General features: G+C 38.7%; 1 protein-coding gene across 2 annotated transcripts; it reads left to right on the forward strand.

Moving 5' to 3' along the window:
* The first annotated feature begins 1,326 nt into the window (after positions 1-1,326).
* LOC124276359 (syntaxin-7-like) lies at positions 1,327-20,240 on the forward strand. Of its 2 annotated transcripts, XM_046712002.1 has the most exons (12): positions 1,327-1,374; positions 4,979-5,124; positions 7,142-7,213; positions 7,558-7,627; positions 8,956-9,055; positions 9,665-9,811; positions 11,784-11,836; positions 12,933-13,023; positions 13,547-13,619; positions 14,773-14,855; positions 17,368-17,487; positions 18,246-20,240. In XM_046712002.1, the coding sequence occupies exons 2-11, from the start codon at positions 5,043-5,045 to the stop codon at positions 17,464-17,466; spliced, it is 870 nt and encodes a 289-aa protein (XP_046567958.1). In that variant the 5' UTR covers positions 1,327-1,374; positions 4,979-5,042; the 3' UTR covers positions 17,467-17,487; positions 18,246-20,240. The 2 variants fall into 2 exon arrangements, with proteins under 2 accessions (XP_046567958.1, XP_046567959.1); XM_046712003.1 differs by lacking the exons at positions 1,327-1,374; positions 17,368-17,487 and adding an exon at positions 1,779-1,802.
* The last annotated feature ends 3,672 nt before the right edge of the window (positions 20,241-23,912 follow it).

The following is a 23,912-nucleotide window of genomic DNA, read 5'->3' on the forward strand; positions in this document are numbered from 1 at the left end:
GATATGTATCTCAGCACTCAGCACATACATGTGTGTGTGTGGGGTGGTGTGTATGGGGGTGTGTGCGTGCGTGCGTAGTGCGCAGCGTGGACTGCTATGTACCTCAGCACATCAACTGGACTGGAGAGTAATCAAAACCAAACTGTCTTGTGACAGAGATAAGAATGATGTGATGATGATATGATATATATGATGGATCTTATGATGAGAATAATAGAGAAGAAAACATGATGTGATGTATGTTCTTTGATGTCGTTTTCTTCACAGTTCGTCTTTGGTAAAATAGTTTGGTTCCAGACAATGCTAGAAAACATATTGACCTCTATCGCGGTTGAGTGGTTGAGTGTGAGTGACGGAGGGAGAAAATACCCGCAATATGTGCAGTCGGTTACTAATAAGCTAGCATTGGCCACTGTTGGCTCAAAACATGAGCACAGAACCACGGTCTGTACACAAGCACGTATTCACTGTTGGGCCAAAATGTATCCCAACACGAGCTGATTTCGACGTTCTGGTGATTTCGACGATTGCATTGTTCGCGCTATATATCGGGTGAGTACGTGTGCGATCGGAGTGCACAAACAATTTCACTGGTAGGGCGGGTGCCCAGTCGCTGTCGTGAGAAGTTTTGTTGACAATGGAAATCGGGATGTAAAGTTATATAAAAAGCAAACAAACATCAATATCATATACCAGAGATCGAGTTGCCTTTATAACAAAAAATAGCAAGCGAAAATTCAGTAAGATCAGTCGTCTGCTGGTGGTAGGCAATATATAAATAGGAAACCACGTTATCACAACACTCCCTCGCAGTGCGGAGCAAAATGTATGGCTCATCATCGAAAACCATACAAAATACCTGGATGTGACGAGCGGCAACAGTTTCGCCGATACGATATATCATCAACGCTAGTAGGAAACACTTGATATTTTTGTGTGAAATAGATGAACATATCCTTTATCACTCAAGCTTAGTAAAATAAAAACTTTAAATGATATTACAGATAAAAAATTACGTTTTTGTCTTACATCGTCGAAAATCCCTGACACCAAGATATCAGTTTTAGGTGATTTTGTTAATCCTGAAAGAAGGAGCATAAAATGTCCATTGCTATTTTTAGATGTCATTTGAAATAAACCGTGATTGAAAACAGACGTGATTTAAACGTTTGTTAGGTTATTTTGCCTTAACATAGTGTTTATAACTTGATTTATGAGAGGAAGTCGCCAGAGTAGGTCTAACACTAAGGATCATGAATGACAGATCTGTAAGAAGCAAGTTCTTTTTTCTAGAGGTCTGCACATTAATGCACATGTTGAGAGTTACGTACCTTTGAACACTGACGTCACGTAATGGAGGCAAGTGGGAAGTAGGTGGGTTTGGTCGCAAAATGTGTTCATGTTGTGGTATGAGACGGGTTATGTTCCTGGATAATTATGGAATAGGCATTTGAGAAATATTATATGTTGGTGACAAAAGCAGAAACATGCCGTCTACTTCATAGCTGAAAATAAGGAAATTCAGAGATTGACAGATGATAATTTGCAAAATATCTTGCCTTATCACAACTGTTCAAGAAAGGTGTGAGTTGGGATTTTAAATTTAGTTTCTTACTCATCGTCACAGGTTATTTCGTATGTATGTAACCAAAATTAGATTTCACCTGCAGATTTAAAAAGTTATTGCATTTCATGGACAGTACGCTGTATGTATCTTTAACATGATGTAGATCAGATCCGCTTGATCTGTTCCTCATTTCAATGTCCGGTCCAGTAGTGATTGACTGTTTACCCTGAACAAAGTGAGCAAGTATACCAACTCAACGGTCTGTCGTTGCACTTGTATATCAAAATTTGACGTAATTTCTTATGTATGGAAGGGGCATCATATTTCATAAACGAAATAGTATCATGAAGAAGCTCCACCATTTGTAATAACTATTTAGGAGTAGGACACAATGTCATCATGAACATGATCAAAAGCCAATTTATGTGCTGTACATGTATGTATACATTTTTATCTAATTGTCTGATATTGTTTTATATAAAAGTGTATGATGTTTACAGTTGTTTTAATGTACATGTATATTGTTGTGATTCTGTCAGAATGTCATTCAAAACAAACAACTGATATATCAGTTTACAAATTATGCAATTTATCTTTAGTTTTGAGTGATATATTTCATGAGCATTTACAAATTTAAGGGTTTCTTTGTGTGGAAAGTTTGATTTGAAAATATTGACTCAAAACTATCACAATAAATTAATACATCTGTGTGTATTAAAATTAGTTTCTTCTTTAGGTTTATCAAAAATAGTTTCTATCGTGACCTGCGATTAATCATCCTAATGTTAAATATAACCTAAGCTGTTCCATCAAATATTAAAATTTTAATTCATGGGCTCTTGTTTACCACCTTAACCATAGTAGTGTTATGGAATGTAAACATGGTAGATGAGTCAGTAGCAGTTCATTACCAACTCAATGTATTGATTTGTATCGTGACAGTATCCATGTTACAAAATTTACAATAAGTTGAGATCATGATATATGCTGACATCTGAAACAAAATGTTTTTGTATGTATTTTAATATATATTTCTGTGGGTTGTTATCAGGCATATGCGTCTTTTGACCAAATCTGATGATATATTTTGGCTGTTATGTATTGCCATTATATACAGTGGTTGTAACTTGAGTAACAGTAGGAATTAAGACATGTTGTTTGTTGAACAAGTTAATTATTAATCAGTCTTTTCCATGACCACGATGACATGTCATTGTCAAGTATTTGTTGTCATAAATGAAGGAAAGGCAACAGTCTTTACTAGTGATATCATGCACCTACCACAATAATCATGTCGATGTTAAAATCTTTGAACATTGTCTACACTTTAATACATTAAAAATGGACAATAAGTTTGAATGTGTTTAAAATGCAACAAATTTATATTTTCTTGTATTCATGTTAACATAGTTATAAGCATTGTAAGCTGTTTGTGAATATCATTTAAAATTCATCAGCATGTTTCCTGAAATCAATCCCATATGTATGGTTTATAATAGGTATCTGTAATAGTGGTGTGACGATGCATCGATCCATGGGCCGCCAATACAGTGAATCGATAAAATGTTTTACATTGTCGTATATCCTGATACGATATTTCAATTTGGCCTCGATACATCGATGTTTTACTTTGAATATTGCCGATATCTTGTCAAGAAATACTTACTTTTGTTTAATGATTAAAATATATGCATACTTATTTTCCCTTCATAGGTTTCTCGGATTTTCTTCCTTCAGGAACTGTGTCAAACATAGCGCTCGCATTTTATCAACATTCACAAAGTCTGTGTATAAACGTAATTATCTCATTTCCGAATGAACATTGAAAAATGCTGGTGGAATTTGACGAAATACTTTCAAGTGGTTTTGTTTTGATCTTAAGGTGTTTTATAGTTGGTGTTAGAATTAAAGGTTTTAGTATCGTGATACGTATCGTATCGCCACCCTTGTATCGGGATTCGCATCGTATCGCAGCTTCAGTGCACAATACTTTGGCAATATATCGTCGTGACTAAAATTTTAGTATTTTGATGCCTGTTGTATGCCAATACCAGCACTAATCTTTAAGAATAGTCAACATCAAACAGCAACCCATCAAACTTCACACACACAACATTTGTTTATGGTGGTCAGCAACAGAAACTACCCTTTTCAGTTCTCATGATACCTTAAATATCAAGCAGTTGACTGTAGGACTTGTACCAACTTCTAGTGTGCATACCCTAAATATGACAAACATTCTGTTGGAATCGGTCTTCGTTGTACTGCTTTACTGAGCATTGTTCGCTTCGTTTGCAAGTTTTGCTAGAATTTAGTAGAAACCCAGAGGCAGGGATTGGGATAGGGAACTTTGACAATGGGCCATTTTCAGAATTATTTGCCATTTGCTGAACTTAGAATGGGCCACTGCCCTTGTATCAATAGTAAACTTCAAAATTTTAATGGGCCATTTTTTATTCTAATGTGCAAAATGGGCTGTGGCCCCTGCCTTTCCCAATCCCTGCAGAGGTAACAAAATATTGATTAATAGTGGCCCAGGACTTTTGGGTTATGTCTTAGACTGCTCGTTCAGGTATAGTTTCATATATATATATTGGCAACATGGATTCGTTGAGTGAAGAAGAAATGCTAGCATTAATGCCAGTCTACATATCGCAGTGACCCACTAGTCTGTTGTCTCATTTGGAATAGGTGGCATGTTGTATGTTCCTGTGGCAAATAAAAACCTGTAAACCACTTGGTTTCTTGTCCGTAACACCAATTTTGTTCAGTCTTGTCTCCATCATGATGTCAACATAAACAAAACAGACTTCACTCTGAGGTTGACACAGATCTAAGCAATTTCATTGGTAGAGAGTTTGCGACTTATAGTAGGAATTAGGACAAGTCCTCTGTCTTTCAACTCAGCTGCAACTACTCTTAGTTGTATGTGATTTCAGATTGTTACAGTTTGGGTGTTCTCGCGTTGCAGCTGCGTTGCATGCTATAAGTTCTTACTGCAAGTCACACTATGGGAACGCACCTTAAGGTTTCAAGCTCTGTTTGATTATTATTTTACCTTCTGTAACCACGGTAACAACTCATTCTTGCCAATACAGCTGGCCACCTCAGCCATCGGACAAATGACCAGTTGGTGTAAATCAAGTGGACAGCAACAAGCCTATACCACAATGACTTCCTTCTTTTAACCTATTTTTCAAGATCAGACAATATCACCTACAGGGTTGACCGTGTTGGTTGTGACCATGGTGATAAATACAGAATTTCCTGAAAAATGATTTTATGAGATGTATTCTGTCTTTAGCATTGTGTTATTCAGCAATAGATTCTATGGCACTGACCTGCAAGTACCAGAGAGTATAGATTCATATTCATATTATGTTGATTCTATTTATATTTTTTTCTTTTCAGACTGAATACTATCCAGTAAGAATTACATTTGTGACTGTCTAGAAACAAATTAGCAGCTGCAATCATGGCATCATATGGTAGAGGATCGTTTGATGGGTTCTCTGGCTACCAAGGTGGAAGCTCGGGAGGCTACCAGGGAAGGGGAGGTAATTATGAAAGCATTGTACTATTGTTGCTTATGCTAAAATTGCAAATTGTTATCAATAATCACGGAGGATGTTTACAAATTTGGTAATGATATGAAAGAATGTCCTGTCAAAGATTCTTTAAATCATTGAGTTGCTTTGTTTAAATCTGTGTCCATCAAAATATTAAAGGTCACATGCAACCAAAAAATCAAACATAATTAAAACACAATTATCAAAAATTATGAAAAAACGTATAAACAAAATTATAAGCGTACAATCGCAAATCAAAAGTGCAATATTGTGTACTTGGGTTTACTTCCCAAGAAACGAAGCAGCCAGGATACCGAACCCAGTCAGAGCGGGTGGGTGTGCACTCAAGTGTAACGGCTGGTTCATTTGCAGATGCCTTCACGGCTCATTGTGTGTGTATATATAGAGATGTTGGGTTTTGTAAATACATGCTCATTTTTGTGTGTATAACATTTTGCAATCAACAGACATCATAACATGTCATGTGTTCAAGTATCACACCTGCCTGTCTGTGTAATTACATAATGTGACAGAGACCGAACTCGGGCCATAAATCAATGGATTTTGTTTATGGTGTACAGCCTGATTGGTGTTAAGTTCAAATTGCATGTGGTCAGTGATAGCAGCTGTGTATTGAATATTGTCATTAGCAGACAGGCAGGCAGACACACAGGTGTCAATAAAACAAGACATTGAGTTTTGTCTGTGACAACGACATATCTATATCACAGTTAGAAATTCTGTCAACGCTAAATAATGACATTGCTTTTAAGTATCGAACTGAGAAAGTGACTCGGTAAGAAGAACGTGTGGTGAAATTATATAAACAGTTAACTCACTGTCATAACATATAAAAAGTTACGCCTGTGAGATATCAACAAAACATTAGAAAAATAGCTCACACCAAAGCCTTCACCGAGTATTCACCGGACAACCCGGCTTCAAGCTGCCTCTTTCACTGCGCACGTGCTATGAGCGCAGCCCAGCTGTTGAAACCCGTTTTCCCCAGAAAAGTCGGGGGGAAATTAGTGAAACGTTTGAACTCTAATTTCGCGCATTTTTTTTCATCGCGTAATTTTTCAACTTTATTAGTTGAATTTGCATTTTTGACGATTTGTTTCGGTAAGTCCATACCGAAAGGTATCAGAATCTGGAAAGTTGTGTTTTACGTTGCATGTGACCTTTAAAGAGCTCAAAGTCAAACAGTTTTATCTAGACCTGTTGAGAGCCAAATTAGCCTTAAGTATGGAACAAATTTCTACATTGAAGTTACAAATATGCCAATTCCCGTAAATTAAGTTGTAAGTAATTTTATACCTTTGTGGAGGTAAATGTGTATCACTGATGACAGACCCATAAACTGTTAGTGTTACAGAGGAAAAGGCTATATGGTTCTTGTTTTATTCATGTCATTGTATCCCCATTGGGTAAATCTATGTTCATGCTGTTGATCACTGGATTGCCTGTTCTACAATTATTTATGGACCATATATAGCTGGAATATTGCTTAGTGTGGCATTTAACAGCAAACAAACAATATATTTTCATTATGCAGTGTTAAAATATATTCTCCAGTAGCTGGAATATTGCTGACAAGAACATAAACAACATTCAGTTACTCATTCAGATGGGGAATTATCAGAAAACCCATTATATCTAGTAAATTGCCTGACTTCATAGAACACAAAGATCCAGGTTAGAGCAGCGACCCATGCTTGTTGTAAGAGGCAACTAACAGGATCAGGTGGTCCCTCTCACTGACATGGTTGACACATGTCATTGTAACCCATTTGTGTAGATGCTCATGTTGTTGATCACTCAATTTTCTGGTCCAGACTCGATTATTTACAGACTGAAGTCATATAGCTGGAATATTACTGAGTGCAACATAACACAACTCACTCACACACTCATAGAACACAAGATATCAGATGATATTTGCAATTCTTAGATCAGTTTATCGTGGACTTATGTACCTACTCACTGTCATATTCTTCTGCTGCAGCTGATGGGGCCAGTGATCACACCAGACTTGCACAGAGTGTTGGAAATAATATTCAGAAAATTACACAAAATGGTGAGTAAACTGTTGAAATGGAGTAATCCATATGAACACAAAGCCCAACAAGTCGTAAGTTTTGGTCACTCATGTATTACCTGAAACACTTCATAAACATACTCAGATTTGAGTAATATTTCTTAAAATGGCCTAAAATCAAGTTGTCCTGTGTGTTAGCCATGTGGTGATCAAGCACAGTGTCATTTTGTCAGAGTCGTCATTCTTTGTCATACAGGTAAATATTTACTGTTAAACTTGTTTTCTTGTGTGCCAGATGATGAGTCTGTAGACTGGTAATGCCACATTAACTTGTTGATCATTATTTATGGATAAAGTTATCACCTTTTCTTGTTAAAATCCAGTTGCACAGATTCAGAGATTTGTTGCCCAGATCGGAACAAGAGAAGACTCTGATGATATCAGGAACAGAGTGTGAGTGTCACCAAACAGTAGGGTTCTGAAAAAGTATCATGTTTCTGGTCATTTTGCTTGGGCTTTAAATGATACAGTGACATGGCATTTTTCTCCTATTCTTAAACTCATTTGCCTGATATACTGCTAAGAATAGTACATTGTTTGAATTCTGGAGGAGGGAAGACTCTTGTATTAGACCCTTTTTAGAGTATCCTCTGCACTGTGATTCACTCAAGTTCAGCGCAGTGATGTCTAACTCCACCCGGAAAACTGAAAAGGTCCTATATAATAATAGCTCCTCAACAAAGTGTGTACTTTCTGATAGGGAGAAAGCAGGTTAGAGTTACCTGCCTTTAATTAAAAACGAAAACTTCCAACACCAGTGGGGGACATAAAACAAACTACTTCTTTTGGGACTGGGAGCGTAACACTCAGTTATCTTGATTTTAGCCTTAATTGAGTTCACAACCCTATTATGTCTGGCTGGGTTTTTTGGCTTATTTCATACACTGATTTAAAGACAAGGTAAGTTTTCCTACATAGCAGGTTAAATGTTTCAATGAATTGGTTAGTGATTTTCAGGTTTGATGACTAAGGGTGAATAACTCAAAGTGAATCATTCTTTCTCTTGCTCCTTATGAGCCTATATATACAACCAATCAAAATGCTTCTTCTGAATGCGGGGCGTTGGGGTAGCCTTGTGGTTAAAGCGTTGGCTCGTCACGCCAATGACCTGTTTGATTCCCCACTGTGTGAAGCTCATTTCTGGTATCCCCCGCCGTGATGTTGCTGGAATATTGCTAAAAGCGGCATAAAACTAAACTCAGTCAGTCAGTCTTCTGAATGCGAGATCAGAATGAATCTGTTTGCAACATCTTATAAGCTCTTGATACCTTTAATAAAGTCAGGGTGCAGTGGGGTAGCCTAGTGGTTACAGCATTTGCTCGTCACACCGAAGACCCGCGTTCGGTTCCCCACATGGGTCCAATGTGTGAAGCCCATTTGTGGTGTCCCCTGCCGTGATATTGCTGGAAAATTGCTAAAAGCGTCGTACAATTAAACTCACTCACTAATAAAGTCAGGAGATGTCAGAAATTGTATTCATGCATCTTAATATGGGAACATGGCCCCTTGCTTCAAGTCATTCCTAGCCGTGTAAAAGATGGTACACAATAGACACAAATAACAGCAATTGAGGATAACAAACTGCTTCACTGGCATTGCTCTTGACGTACACACCCATCAACTTAAACACATCACCTAAGTATTTGCCCATATATTATACTTGTGATTGTGACTGAAGCAGTTCTACCAGAGCCATGAGTGAGCTTTGTTACCATTTGCAGGCATCAGACAACCCATTACACGAACCAGCTGGCCAAAGAGACCAACACTCATCTGCAGGAACTGGCACATCTACCTGCTCCGAGCAACCCATCAGAACAGGTCAGCTCTTAGTAGACCCTCATTATCACTGGATTCCCTGGTCCAGACTTGATTATTTACAGACCGCTGCCATATAGCTGGAATATTGCTGAGTGCAGTGTTAAACATCAAACCATCCAACCAAATCCAGGTAGACCACTAAATGCTTTTGTAATCTGAATGCATCCATCATTCTGTTGTCCCAATCTGTAAGCAGTAAATTTTTAGAATTATGCTATCTCACACTACATCTCTCCCATCTCTTTTGATCCTGAGTGGATAGGTGCTTAGAACCCTTAGAATGTTTCCTGTTTCATAACACTTGACCGTAACGCAGCCAGCAGCTACCATCACCTTCCTTTTTCAGGGTCACAAGCCATTATTTATACACAATTTAGGATTGACTGTGAATTTTTTTCTGTTCATTGACATATCAATGGAAAAAAACTATGTGCAAACTGTGTGCTTCCGTGTAGCAGATTCTCACAAAACTTTATCAGTAATATTGCTATGTGTTGGCTTTTAAACTGAGGCTTTGAATCAGTTTTATGTTGGTGTTTAGTAATTTGTTTGTCCTAAAGTTTGTTTATTTCTGAATGTGGAATTAAACAACAAACAAACAAATTTCAGAGACAGTTTAAGATGCAGAAGGAGCGTCTGACGGAAGAGTTCAGCAATGCCCTGAAGAACTTCCAGACAGCCCAACGCACGGCGGCCGAGAAGGAGAAAGCCAGCATGGCACGGGCACGAGCACATTCCGGGACAGCGGCCATGAAGGTGGGTGCATCTGTGGGGCCTGGGATTCTTAGGATATATTACTCTGTAGGGGTGTCACAATGGGATTCTTGGGATTTATTACCCTGTAGGGGTGTCACAATGGGATTCTTGGGATTTATTACCCTGTATGGGTGTCTCAATGGGATTCTTGGGATTTAGGATTTATTACCCTGTATGGGGTCTCTCAATGGGATTCTTGGGATTTATTACCCTGTAGGGGTGTCACAATGGGATTCTTGGGATTTAGGATTTATTACCCTGTATGGGGTGTCTCAATGGGATTCTTGGGATTTATTGCCCTGTAGGGTTGTCACAATGGGATTCTTGGGATTTATTACCATGTAGGGGTGTCACAATGGGATTCTTGGGATTTATTACCCTGTAGGGTTGTCTCAATGGGATTCTTGGGATTTATTACCCTGTAGAGGTGTCTCAATGGGATTCTTGGGATTTATTACCCTGTAGGGATGTCACAATGGGATTCAATGGATTTTCCCTGTGGGGTTCTATTGGGATTCTAGGGATTATTGCCTGCAGGGAGTGTCTCAATGGGATTCTTGGGATTTATTACCCTGTAGGGGTTGTCACAATGGGATTCTTGGGATTTATTACCCTGTAGGGGTGTCTCAATGGGATTCTTGGGATTTATTACCCTGTAGGGGTGTCTCAATGGGATTCTTGGGATTTATTACCCTGTAGGGGTGTCTCAATGGGATTCTTGGGATTTATTACCCTGTAGGGGTGTCTCAATGGGATTCTTGGGATTTATTACCCTGTAGGGTTGTCTCAATGGGATTCTTGGGATTTATTACCCTGTAGGGGTGTCTCAATGGGATTCTTGGGATTTATTGCCCTGCAGGGGTGTCTCAATGGGATTCTTGGGATTTATTACCCTGTAGGGGTGTCACAATGGGATTTATTGCCCTGTAGGGTTGTCTCAATGGATTCATGGGATTTATTACCCTGTAGGGTTGTCTCAATTGGATTCTTGAGATTTATTGCCCTGTAGGGTTGTCTCAATGGGATTCTTGGGATTTATTACCCTGTAGGGGTGTCTCAATGGGATTCTTGGGATTTATTACCCTGTAGGGTTGTCTCAATGGGATTCTTGGGATTTATTGCCCTGCAGGGGTGTCTCAATGGGATTCTTGGGATTTATTACCCTGTAGGGGTGTCACAATGGGATTTATTGCCCTGTAGGGTTGTCTCAATGGATTCATGGGATTTATTTCCCTGTAGGGGTGTCACAATGGGATGATTGGGATTTATTACCCTGTAGGGGTGTCACAATGGGATTCTTGGGATTTATTACCCTGTAGGGTTGTCTCAATGGGATTCTTGGGACTCTTTACCCTGTAGGGTGTGTCACAATGGAATTCTTAGTATTTCTTACCATAGAATAGTATCCCTTTCCTCCAGAAAGGTAAGCTTGATAGATGTGTCAAGAGTGAAATCTATTGACACAGGATGCCAAGGTCATGTTTACGCCAGTCTGTATAAAATATTTTGTACAGCTCTGTCTGTACATCTGATTGACAATTGATGTAACTTACAATATCTTCATACTTACTAGTGGGTACAATGTGTGGAGCCCATTTCAGGTGTCCCCTGCCGTGATATTGCTGGAATATTGCTAAAAGCGGCACAAAACTAAACTCACTCACTCATTCATACTTAATGGCGCTTGTTATCTGTTAGGGGGCAGTGAGGTAGCCAGGTGGTTAAAGTGTTCGCTCGTCACACCGCTGACCCGGGTTTGATTCCCCACATGGGTACAATGTGTGGAGCTTATTTCTGGTGTCCCCAACTGTGATTTTTCTGCAATATTGCTAAAAAAAACGGCGTAAAACTAAACTGACTCGCTTATTATCTGTGACAGCTACATATATGTTCACACTCATGACTGTCTACACGCCATGTCTCCACATGAACTAACAAGTATGAATGATATTTTATCTTTCCAAACTTTCAGTCTCCGTTTGATGACTTCCCGTCGCCAACAGAGGATCAGAGTATGGCTCCTGGGTAGGTGATGCTCTGTGAGCAAATACACATGAAAGCTATAATGACAATGATATGCAAAATTGTGGATCCAGTATTGAGTAATTTCACTCACTCACTGTTTCTCATGGTGTATAACCCTGGTATCATTATTCCCGGGTCAAACAATGGTATCATTGGTAAAAAATCAAAAACTGGTATCTTTGGTCCCGGGTCGAAAATGGTATCATTGGCCCAAGATCAAATATTAATATCATTGTACCTTGTTCAAAAAGTGGAATCTTTGGGCTCAGATATAAATATGGGGTATGACTGGTTCCTTTGTCAAAAATTGGTACTATTGGTTTCGGATGAAAAACTGGTATCTTTGGTCCAGATCAAATATTGCTGTCATTGTTACTGGATCAAACACTGGTATTTTTGGTCTTGGTCAAATGTTGGTATTTCTGGTCCAGGTTGACATTATGTTTTGACGGACATGATCAAATGTACTAACTGAACTGGCTGTTCAGGAGAAATTTAGTCAAGGGGCAATTAATCCTAAACATTTAAGCCCCTGTGGTGATTCAAGTTTAGGATTGGTCCCCAACAACTTATGAGAGGTGACCAAACAGATAGTGAAGTAGGTCTAAGTACATCCGTGTACTGTTACTAGCATGCCTCTACGTCGTGGATCATTACTGATGGAGGTGTATGACATCGCTTCTGCAAAACAATGCTGGGGTGGATAGCATGTCTGGAGTATTGCTCATTATTGAATAAAGATCTTATGCACTGAAGAAAGGTTGTTGATTGGAAGCACCTTGAGGCCTGGATTGGATCATACATCTTCAAAAATTACCCCGCCAGGTAGATAATGTTGTTATTGATTCAACGACCGTGGCATTGTTAATTTTCAGCATGACCCGTGAAGGTCCGGGTTAGAATTGGTCTTCAGTAACCCGTGCTTGTCGTAATAGGCGACTGACGGGATCGGGTGGTCAGACTCGCTGACTTGGTTGACTCATGTCATCATATTCTAATTACGTAGATCAATGCTCATGATGATCACTGGATTGTCTGATCCAGACTCAGTTATTGTTCCTGTCCTGACTAAAGGTATGAATGTGTTGAATTCCAGCTTCTCCCAAACCAAAGCTGTTCTGCAGATGGAACAGGATGTGGATCTGGATCTCCTGAGAGAGAGGGAGGATGCCATCAAGAAACTCGAGGTCAGCATCAATATTCCATGCTTCATGTATAACAGTTGCATGTAGGTGCCCCAAACATCTGAGGTGCCACATTCCTCTGTGCAGAGTTGTGTCCCCTAGGCTTACCAGTGATCCTGGGTATAATCCAAGATTGTTAGTTCCTGTTTCTAGGTTGTCAGTAATACATATTTACAGATGAGTTTCACTAAAGTTGTAATTCTCTCAAACCTGTATCATTTGGGTCTTTCCTCCTCATTGAGCTTCGATAGATATGAAATATTGTCCAAAGAGGCATTAAGTCAAACTCCCTCATGGATTCAGGAATAAATGGTCTCAGATTATTTTATGGGTCACTTTGGGCCCTCCTCCATGTTGCAGGAGGCATCAGCCTCTTTATGTCATGTTCTAGGAGGCATCAATTAACTCATCAAGGACTTAGAATGACAAGAATATTACCGCATCAACCAATTACTACTGAAATGGAATTGCTGCTAAAGTCTTTGTGACATTATTTTCTCACTCTGACAACATTTGTACTTTACAGCATGACATCATGGATGTTAATCAGATCTTCAAAGACCTGGGCATGTTGGTTCATGAACAAGGAGAGGTTCTAGGTAGGTACCTTGGCATGTTGGGTCATGAACATGGAGAGGTTCTAGGTAGGTACCTTGGCATGTTGGGTCATGAACATGGAGAGGTTCTAGGTAGGTACCCTGGCATGTTGGTTCATGAACAAGGAGAGGTTCTAGGTAGGTACCCTGGCATGTTGGTTCATGAACAAGGAGAGGTTCTAGGTAGGTACCTTGGCATTTTGGTTCAAAAACAAGGAGAGGTTCTAGGTAGGTACCTGGGCATGTTGGTTCATAAACAAGGAGAGGTTTTAGGTCGGTACCTGGGCATTTTGGTTCATGAACAAGGAGAGGTTTTAGGTAGGTACCCTGGCATGTTGGTTCATGAACAAGGAGAGGTTCTAGATGGGTACCTGGGCATGTTGGTTCATGAACAAGGAGAGGTTCTAGGTAGGTACCTGGGCATGTTAGTTCATGAACAAGGAGAGGTTCTAGGTAGGTACCTGGGCATGTTAGTTCATGAACAAGGAGAGGTTCTAGGTAGGTACATGTCATGTTGGTTCATGACACTGAATTGATGAATTCTAAATGGGTTCATGAGCCGATAAGATGTATGAAATGTTTCAGCTGTATTTATTCTTCATAATCTGGAGTCAGGAATTTGAGTTTGGCAAACCTGCACAAAACACAAAAGTTCTTGAAAGATACTCTCTTTGCTCAGAAACAACAATGCATTCAAAATATCCAGCAAAATTCAACATGATATTAAGATGCAACCTAAAGTATTTACATTTGAAAGTGGTCATTTAACTTATTATTCAAGATATTGTTCAAAATTATTTTATATCATACCATGGATTTGGGAGCCTTGACCTTGTTGATTCTGATTAGGAAAGTTACCTGATGTTGAGCACCTAATGAGACTGAAACTTTTGCAAGCTGCTTCTGATTTAGAGGGGCGGTAGGGTAGCCTAGTGGTTAAAGCGTAGGCTCGTCACCTTCGATTCCCCACATGGGCACAATGTGTTAAGCCCATTTCTGGTGTCCCCCGCCGTGATATTGCTGGAATATTGCTAAAAGCGGCGTAAAACTAAACTCAGTCAGTCAGTCAGTCTGATTTAGAGCACCTGTGAATAGCCTTACTGATATTTGATGCTAAAGAAGATCTTATTTCTGTGCAATTTCTTTCTCCTTGCAGACAGCATAGAAGCTAACATAGAACAGACCCAGATCCATGTTGAGGAAGGGACACAACAGCTGGCTAAAGCTTCCACATACCAGGTGAGTCTCGAGCTTCGCCACAACCATTTCATGGGCACCCTTTGTAGTATAGTGAGTAGGGATGTCACGATACATAAGTTTCATGAATCGATATGCATCATGATACCCATGTCACGATTCAATACATATTACTATACCTGTTTTCGTGGCTTTATTACGTAAATTTTGTTACATTTTGAACATTAATATTTCATATTTTATAATTGTCCATAAGATCAACATTTTTTATTCTCAGAGTTTAAAAAGTTCTAATTTCCCATCTTTGTGCATGAAAAATAATCAGTATAACTCTCATGACATCAAAAAACATGATACAATTGCAAAATGTAAACAATACATAAACATATTTAAACCGATACTTTCAAAACTAAATATCGATACAGTTTTGAATGTATCGATAATTGTATCGTCTTAGAAAAAGTATTGATGTATCAATGTATCGTGGCATCCCTGATAGTGAGGTAGTCTGATCTGGTGTGACATGTCTGATTATGTGTTGTCCTACTCAAATGGTGACAGCGCCTTGTGCCACAATGATGTCATCTTACTTGTGCCTGTTAGCATCACCTTGGATGATGGTTTACATCCTCTCCCGGATGACACCTGTAACATTTTTCTGTATCATGTTACAGGTATCTGATCACAACAAAGAGTGTCACTAAAGCACTATTTGTGAAAGATCCAATCTATTGTCAGTGTGCACTTTGAGATTAGACTACCCTCTCTCTATGTATAGTTATGTGATTGCATGTATTAAAATATGGAAAAGCTATGTTAGTATGGTACTTGTTGTCAGTATGGTACTTGTTGTCAGCACCTTGTGGTACAGTGAAGATATGATGGTCTGGCTTCGTTAGTTGAGTAGACATGCTTGCAACCACAATTGTTTTCAAGCCAACTGTGATTCATAGCAAGGCTCTGCCAATCTTTTTGTTGCCATGTATTCACTCGTTCCTTCACCTGCACATATGATCAGGCCATCATTGAGTTATGCACAATAATTTAAGACGACCAGTCCATTGCTGTTGGTACACTGTAGAACCACCAGTCCATTGTTATTGGTACATTGTAGAACCACTAGTCCATTGTTGTTGGTATGCTGTAGAACCACCAGTCCATTGTTGTTGGTACGCTGTAGAACCACCAGTCCATTGTTGTTGGTACACTGTAGAACCACCAGTCTATTGTTGTTGGTACATTGTAGAACCACCAGTCTATTGTTGTTGGTACATTGTAGAACCACCAGTCCATTGTTGTTGGTACACTGTAGAACCACCAGTCCATTGTTGTTGGTACACTGTAGAACCACCAGTCCATTGTTGTTGGTACACTGTAGAACCACCAGTCCATTGTTGTTGGTACACTGTAGAACCACCAGTCCATTGTTGTTGGTACACTGTAGAACCACCAGTCCATTGTTGTTGGTACACTGTAGAACCACCAGTCCATTGTTGTTGGTACACTGTAGAACCACCAGTGTTGTTGTTGGTACACTGTAGAACCACCAGTCCATTGTTGTTGGTACACTGTAGAACCACCAGTCCATTGTTGTTGGTACACTGTAGAACCACCAGTCCATTGTCTGTAGAACCACCAGTCTGTTGTTGGTACACTGTAGAACCACCAGTCCATTGTTGTTGGTACACTGTAGAACCACTAGGTAGTCCATTGTTGTTGGTACACTGTAGAACCACCACAGAACCACCAGTCTATTGTTGTTGGTACACTGTAGAACCACCAGTCTATTGTTGTTGGTACATTGTCCATTGTTGTTGGTACATTGTAGAACCACCAGTCCATTGTTGTTGGTACATTGTAGAACCACCAGTCCATTGTTGTTGGTACATTGTAGAACCACCAGTCTATTGTTGTTGGTACACTGTCTAGTTGTTGGTACACCACCAGTCCATTGTTGTTGGTACATTGTAGAACCACCAGTCTATTGTTGTTGGTACACTGTAGAACCACCAGTCCATTGTTGTTGTTGTTGGTACACTGTAGAACCACCATTGTTGTTGGTACATCACCAGTCTATTGTACATTGTAGAACCACCAGTCCATTGTTGTTGGTACATTGTAGAACCACCAGTCTATTGTTGTTGGTACACTGTAGAACCACCAGTCCATTGTTGTTGGTACATTGTAGAACCACCAGTCCATTGTTGTTGGTACATTGTAGAACCACCAATCTATTGTTGTTGGTACACTGTAGAACCACCAGTCCATTGTTGTTGGTACATTGTAGAACCACCAGTCTATTGTTGTTGGTACATTGTAGAACCACCAATCTATTGTTGTTGGTACACTGTAGAACCACCAGTCTATTGTTGTTGGTACATTGTAGAACCACCAGTCCATTGTTGTTGGTACACTGTAGAACCACCAATCTATTGTTGTTGGTACACTGTAGAACCACCAGTCTATTGTTGTTGGTACACTGCAGAACCACATTGTCTTCACTGCCTTGGATGTTTGATGTTTAGTTTCACAATCACATTTCTGTTTGTTTCAGTCCAAAGCCCGAAGAAAAAAGTGCTGTATTGCTGTTATTGTTGTTGTGGTTTTAGTTGTCATTGCTATTATCATCGCCGTTGCTGTCCCCAAAAACTAACTGTTTTTTAAATATGTGAATGTAAGTATGTAAGCATATTAGCACTACAGTTTAACAAAAAAAAGTGATCATCTACGTAGAAAATATACACATCTCCAACAGGGGCGGTGGGGTAGCCTAAGGGTTACAGCGTTCGCTCGTCGCACCAAAGAGCCGGGTTTGAATCCCCACATGGGTACAATGTGTGAAGCCCATTTCTGGTGTCCCCCGCCGTGATGTTGCTGGAATATTGCTAAAAGCAGCGTAAATCCAAACTCAGTCAGTCAGTCAGACACATCTCCAACAAGATACTTTCCTGTACATCTTTAAAGATGATACTTATCACTCTAATGGGGCGGTGGGGGTCACCTAGTCGTTAAAGCATTTGCTTGTCACACCGAAGACCTGGGTTCGATTCCCCACATGGGGACAATGTGTGAAGCCCATTTCTGGTGTCCCCCGCCGTGATATTGCTGGAACATTTCTAAAAGGGGCATAAAACCGCATTCTTCACTCACTTGTCTCTCTATATGTGATACAGTTTGTATCATTACTGAGACAGTTGATATTGTCTTGTGAAGTCATAACCTTTGTTGGATAGAGTATACAAATGTATATACACTGTATATATGATTTGTTTAAAAGTTTAGTAGCATGTTGGTCATGTATTTACATTTCGGCTTTTCTGTGAAGTGAGCAGTGGTCAGTACTGCTTGATTAGTGAAACATATATATATTCTTGCAAAATGTTTCACACTTGTTTCTGTCTATGTACTGAGTTATTAAATGTTATTTTACAGAGAAAATCTAGACGGAAAACCTGTATAATTGTTATCATCATCGCCATAGTGATAACAATCCTGGCCCTCATCATCTGGGGTGCCAACAATAACTGACGACATCTATCGGTCAGGCTGTCAACCACCAAAAAATAGCCCCACCCACCTGAGGTGTTGTTTAAGCAGTTGCCATGGTAACCTGTGGACATGCAGTTACTCTACTGAGCACAGATGACCTAGCTACCCACATCTACCACAGCACCATGTAGGCTTTGTGACCTTGGTGACCTCTCCTTGTGACCTTGGTGATGTTCGCCTTGTTAAAGGACGAGACATGCTGAAGTGACCTGAGATCTGATCTGGAGGTCATCTGACAATTAACTTTTTTTTGTTTCTACAAATGGCAGTCGCTTTTGGTGTATCTTCTGAAGCCATTCCAAGACTCTTCAATTTCAACAAAGGGTGCTGTTACCTTTCATATCATAGAGGCTCAGTAATTGTAAATAGGTTTCAAATTAACCACCTAAAAATGTTCCTATACAATTTTGAAGATTCATTTTCGATAAAAATTAAGGACTGCTCTAGAATGTGTGGAATAATGAATTTATACAAATACTGTTTAGCATCTTGAGAGGTTCTGCTTTTCAACACAATGTCATTACTAAGAGATTTTTACAGTTGTCAAATCGATCTGGGAATGTTTATTGATAATTGTCATCTGACCACTAAATCATCAGTATTTCAGGGCAGGTCCTTCTTCCAGAAAGTAAATCAGTACACAAACATGTTAGATCTTTCCAGAACAGAATCAATGTAAATATAGAGTATTATTGGAAAGAGTCTTGTCCCTCCATCTCTGACATTGCTGAAAATGGTTACCCAGATGTCCTCTCTTCTGCCCAGTAAGTACTGCTTGTCACCATTGTATGAAAAGTGCCCTGATTACCAGTTAGAACTGGTCCCTGGCACCCTATACTGGTCTTAGAGGTGACCATATGGATGAACTGGTCAGATTCTGTGATAATAGGGCTGTGGGGTAGCCTAGTGGTAAAGTGTTTGCTCGTCATGCTGAAGGCCTGGGTTCAATTTCCCACATGGGTACAATGTGTGAAGCCCATTTCTGGTGTTCCCCGCCTTGATATTGCTGGAAAATTGCTAAAAGCGGCTTAAAAACCAACTCACTCACTCACTGTGATAATATTGATAGTGTATTATCGTGACCCATTGGCATGGATGCTTGTTCACAGTACTAATCACTGGTCCAGATTCCATCATCTACAGGCTGACATAGTGTGGCAAGTATATTGCTGAGTGCTGTATTAAAGAACAAATGCTCTGGATGGTGACAAAATTGTTGGATGGTCTGGCTCGGTGAGTTCAATTCACCATGATCACAGCATGGGGCAATGCTTTAATAACAATCGTTTATCTGTCCTAGACATTAGTTGCAGTTTCTGTGCTTCCCTGACTGCAGCTTTAAACAACAAACATGTTATGACAGTAATTTGCTTTCTGGAAGAAGATCCTGTTCCTAAGTAGCCCTCACTGACTGAACTGGTTTCAGTAACCTTGTAATGTAGTAAGAAACTGTTCTGTTGAGAAACAATGGTACTCAGTTCAATAAATTTTAAAACTTTTTTCTGTTGAATATTTACATACAGTTGTTTTTAAAGAGAAATCATAATTATAGAGGATATTTCTACCAATACTGAAAGATGACTTGCTTTAACTTGGAACAAAATATTTTAAAATATTTCCTCCAAAATGTTCACCAGTATGACATAATTGTCAGGAAGGTTTAAATAGTGAATAGATCACAGTTTACCAGCTGTGAATCTATAGACAGTGTCTACCTGTGACTGAGTTTTGTATGCATAAACATTGCAAAGTTAACATGCTCTGTGATATATCTGGAATAATGATCAAAGCAACAGGAAACCCATCTCATTCACCTGAAGTTGACATGAAAATATCTTTATATTTCACTCGAAGGTAATTATTCACATATTCATCAATATTTTTATTTTTTTCGAACATAAATTCCAGTACATTATTTCAAAATCTAAACAATAATTCTATTTTTTGTGTTTGTATTTGAAAGTAGTATGAGAGCTTACTTAACAAAATACCAACTTAGTATCATATATCTTCAGTTGAAATTAAGTTAAAATAGCTTTGCATAACTTGAAGGGACCACATGTTTGATACTAACTACTACAGAATATTTTTAGAAATTTGAACAAAGGTCACTCCTTATTCTGTGACCTGTATACATTACTAAATATGCCAATCTAACTTCATTTATAATTGTGTTTTCTGCTGCCATTACTGTTGTCAGTGATATTGCAAAGTAACGTAACTCCAAAGCAGTGGTGAGATAAGCAGTCACCTTCATATCAGTGCAGGTCAGCTACCCTTTGTTCAATGTTCTCTTGACAGGAGTTAAATGTTCTTTTTTTATATTCTTTTTGTTTTACCTTTAATTTGGTGACTGCTGAGAAAACAAGTTGTATGTCGAGATACCCGACTCGCTTACTTCTGGGCAGCAAGCGCCTGCTCTCAAATCTAGTTAGCTCATAGAACCCAGTGGACATTTGGTCCAAGATCATCAAAAAGATTATGTTTGGGACATTGTAGGACTAACATTGTGGCAGTTATGTCTGGTGTATATAAACAGCAGCTGACAGAATCGTGTTAACTGAACAGCAAGACTGCTTGATCCTCCTCACGTCACAGTGCTGACATTATGTACATAATCAGAAGGGAGCCTTTAGAATAACAAGACATGTTGATACTTAACTGATGTATCCCATCCCAAAGTCCATAGTTGGGAGCTGTATCCAGTTAGTCCAGATATCATTTGAGGAATATGTCAAGGAACTTACCAGGATAGTTGGAAGGGAATGCCCAGTCATAGATTCCTTAATGTGGAACTAGATGAGAACTGGTCAATGCTTTGTTCATTTAAAAGCAGAAAGTGATGGAGTCCTTGTGAAGACTAAATGATTAAAGCGAACTTGTATAGCAATTATATACAGTGTTTTATGTCCTCAGAAGGCATGAAATAATTCAGAGGATGAAAGAAAGTCCCATTGTGTATTATCAGGATGTGTCATTCTGTCACAGGGGCTGACACAGAAGCAGTGGCTGCTGCATATAAGTAACAGTTGTTTTGTTTATGTTTCAAGCAGTATGAAATTCTAATGTTACATGCATCTTAAAAGAAAATATCGAAATAAGTGATGTGTATTTTAGTGAATTTGATGTAGTGTGTCTCCACACAGAACAGGAACTGCTTGCATGGAGTGATCATGTGCTGCCTTTCCTACATCATAACGTGGACTTGCAGTAGAGATCGATTCATGGAGGTCGATTAAATTCTTGATGCTCAGGACTGTACAAACAAAATTGTACTGTTTAGAAAACTGTGGTATATGAACAAAACTTTTGGTTAGTTCTTTGGAAATTCACAAGTATGATCTCATTTCATGCTTTCCTTCCATGTTGTTAAAACCGAAGGTTGTGAATGTTTCTTTTGTTGATAAACACCAAGTGACTGTTCGTTGATATTGAATACAAAAAAAGATACATTTATTCCAAGCACACAAATCTATTTGATATATTGTTATGTCATTCAGATATCCGGCAGTATTTTGTTCACTTACGGTTTCCATAAAGACACCGCATTTATCAAAAATCATTGCACAGTGTATTTCAGTGTATGATAAAAAGCAGTGAAATATAGTGCTTTTTAATGCTTAACAAAATTTCAGACTACATATTGCAGTATCTACTTTTATAACTGCCTAAGTATTTGCATTTGAATTTACACCGTCGGATAGTAAATTTAATATCTACATATCTGTGTAACTTTATAGAGGAGAGGTGGACCCGCATAAATGCAATTCTTGCACCATGTTCACTTTCCAGGTTTTATGAAAATGTGCTTCAGAAACAAACTCAACATCCAGGGGCTTAAGCAGATGACTGTCATTTCAAATCAAATAGAGAAGAGATGTTTGTTCCATTGTGGGAAATACCATAATTCAACAGAATGCACATCACTGTACAAAATCATTGTCAAACTTTTTGTTATGTTCTGTCCATTTGCATGGTCAAGATGAGCAAACAAGGTCACCTGTGTATAGATGTTTAGGTCATAGGTTACTGGTTTGTAAAAGTAGAGGAGTTCAGATGTGTTATTCTATTGGTGTATTTAACTGTTGGATGTATTATACAGTTTCTGTAATATGCAATATCCAATCTTTACCACTTTTATATTTTGTTTTTATCAAATGCTGATTTCATCTGCTCTCACCTGTTACAAGTTCACTTTAGTTTCCTCTGTCCCAAGCGTTTTGTTTCCATTATCAAGTCGCATTCAGCTGTCTGTACCTGTTATATTTACAGCTGCAGTTTGTGTGTATATTCGTTAAGCTGCAGTTTGTGTATAGTACAGTACCGGTATTTTGATTGTCAGTTGCAAAACCAGCTAGCCGTGTGTCATATTATTGATGCAGGAGTATATTTTCCCTTTTTTCAAATACTGGATAATTTAGCCTGATCTTTGTAAATCTACACAAAAATGGAAGATGTTTGTGTTTGATTGAAATAAACATTTTCATTATTTTTTGTACCCTGCTGGTTAATATCTCCGAATGATACTAGTTACCGTTACCAGTACAGCTGTCATCCTTGTAATCTAAAACATACATCTTACAATCATTTTCTAATAATAATTCTGAATTCATCTGTTTTTCATGTACTGGTATTCATGGAAAATAGCATTTCTGTATTTAACCTTCAGTAAATCGAAACAAGCATATTTTGGTCTTTGTTTGCTGAAGTGTGTATATGGATATATTTTGGTCATTTTTTGGGGGGAGTCATGAAAAAATTACAGTTCTGTTTCTCTAGATAAGAAAATTATTAATTTGAACATTAGTAAGAGTCGTCCCTTTAATTATAGGGGTGGGAGTGTCTTGAAACATGACACTGCAGGGTAGTGGTTCTAGCTGTGTGGCAGTACAAGGTGTTATGCTGCTTATGTTAATCTCTGGACAAGCACCTGCTATATCTGCCTCTGTATTCCACCTGATGGTGTTTTGTTTTTATTTTATTATGTACCCTAGAAGCTGACCATTTGTATGTATAGTTTGAGGTAAGTGTTGCACAATGCTTTACTATTGTAAATATTGTTATTGTTCCTTCCCATAGAGATCCCGATTGGATCTGTTTATTGTGCAGTGACGTATGTGTATAATTTGTACAGTAGATACAGGGACTTGTATAGCAATGAAGTAATATTGTCCATGTTGTTTAATATAATGAATTGATTAGTAAATTATTGGAGATGTCATCTCTCTTTGAATTTGCTGTACACACCATTGTTTCCAAACTAGAAGCTGTGGAGCATTCTGTACTTTAAAACAAATAATCAAAAGCAGTTTGAATTACATCCATGAGATGGTTGAAGTGTTAATTCTTCGTTACAATTTTATCACGGTTTGTCATTACAGGATGCATCATCAGCACTACACTTAGATTTGCATAATAAATGAAAAAATCTCAGTTTTCATTTCGAGGATAATTGGAATATCACCTACATTTATTCATTATTAATGTGAGCGTTACTTTACTGAGCCTTGTAATGGTACGAATGCTTATGTGCCATTATGGTTGAAGGAA

Source organism: Haliotis rubra, unplaced genomic scaffold, assembly GCF_003918875.1.
Source record: "Haliotis rubra isolate DU_JTF1 unplaced genomic scaffold, ASM391887v1 Scf208, whole genome shotgun sequence".
Classification (NCBI taxonomy): Eukaryota; Metazoa; Mollusca; class Gastropoda; order Lepetellida; family Haliotidae; genus Haliotis; species Haliotis rubra.

What these genes read in the sequence shown, in the direction of transcription:
- LOC124276359 (XM_046712002.1), top strand. Translation starts at nt 5,043, where the DNA reads ATGGCATCATATGGTAGAGGATCGTTTGATGGGTTCTCTGGCTACCAA. An exon ending in ATGCCATCAAGAAACTCGAG is followed by an intron (nt 13,024 to 13,546) that starts GTCAGCATCAAT and finishes TGTACTTTACAG; the next exon opens with CATGACATCATGGATGTTAA. An exon ending in CTAAAGCTTCCACATACCAG is followed by an intron (nt 14,856 to 17,367) that starts GTGAGTCTCGAG and finishes TGTTTGTTTCAG; the next exon opens with TCCAAAGCCCGAAGAAAAAA.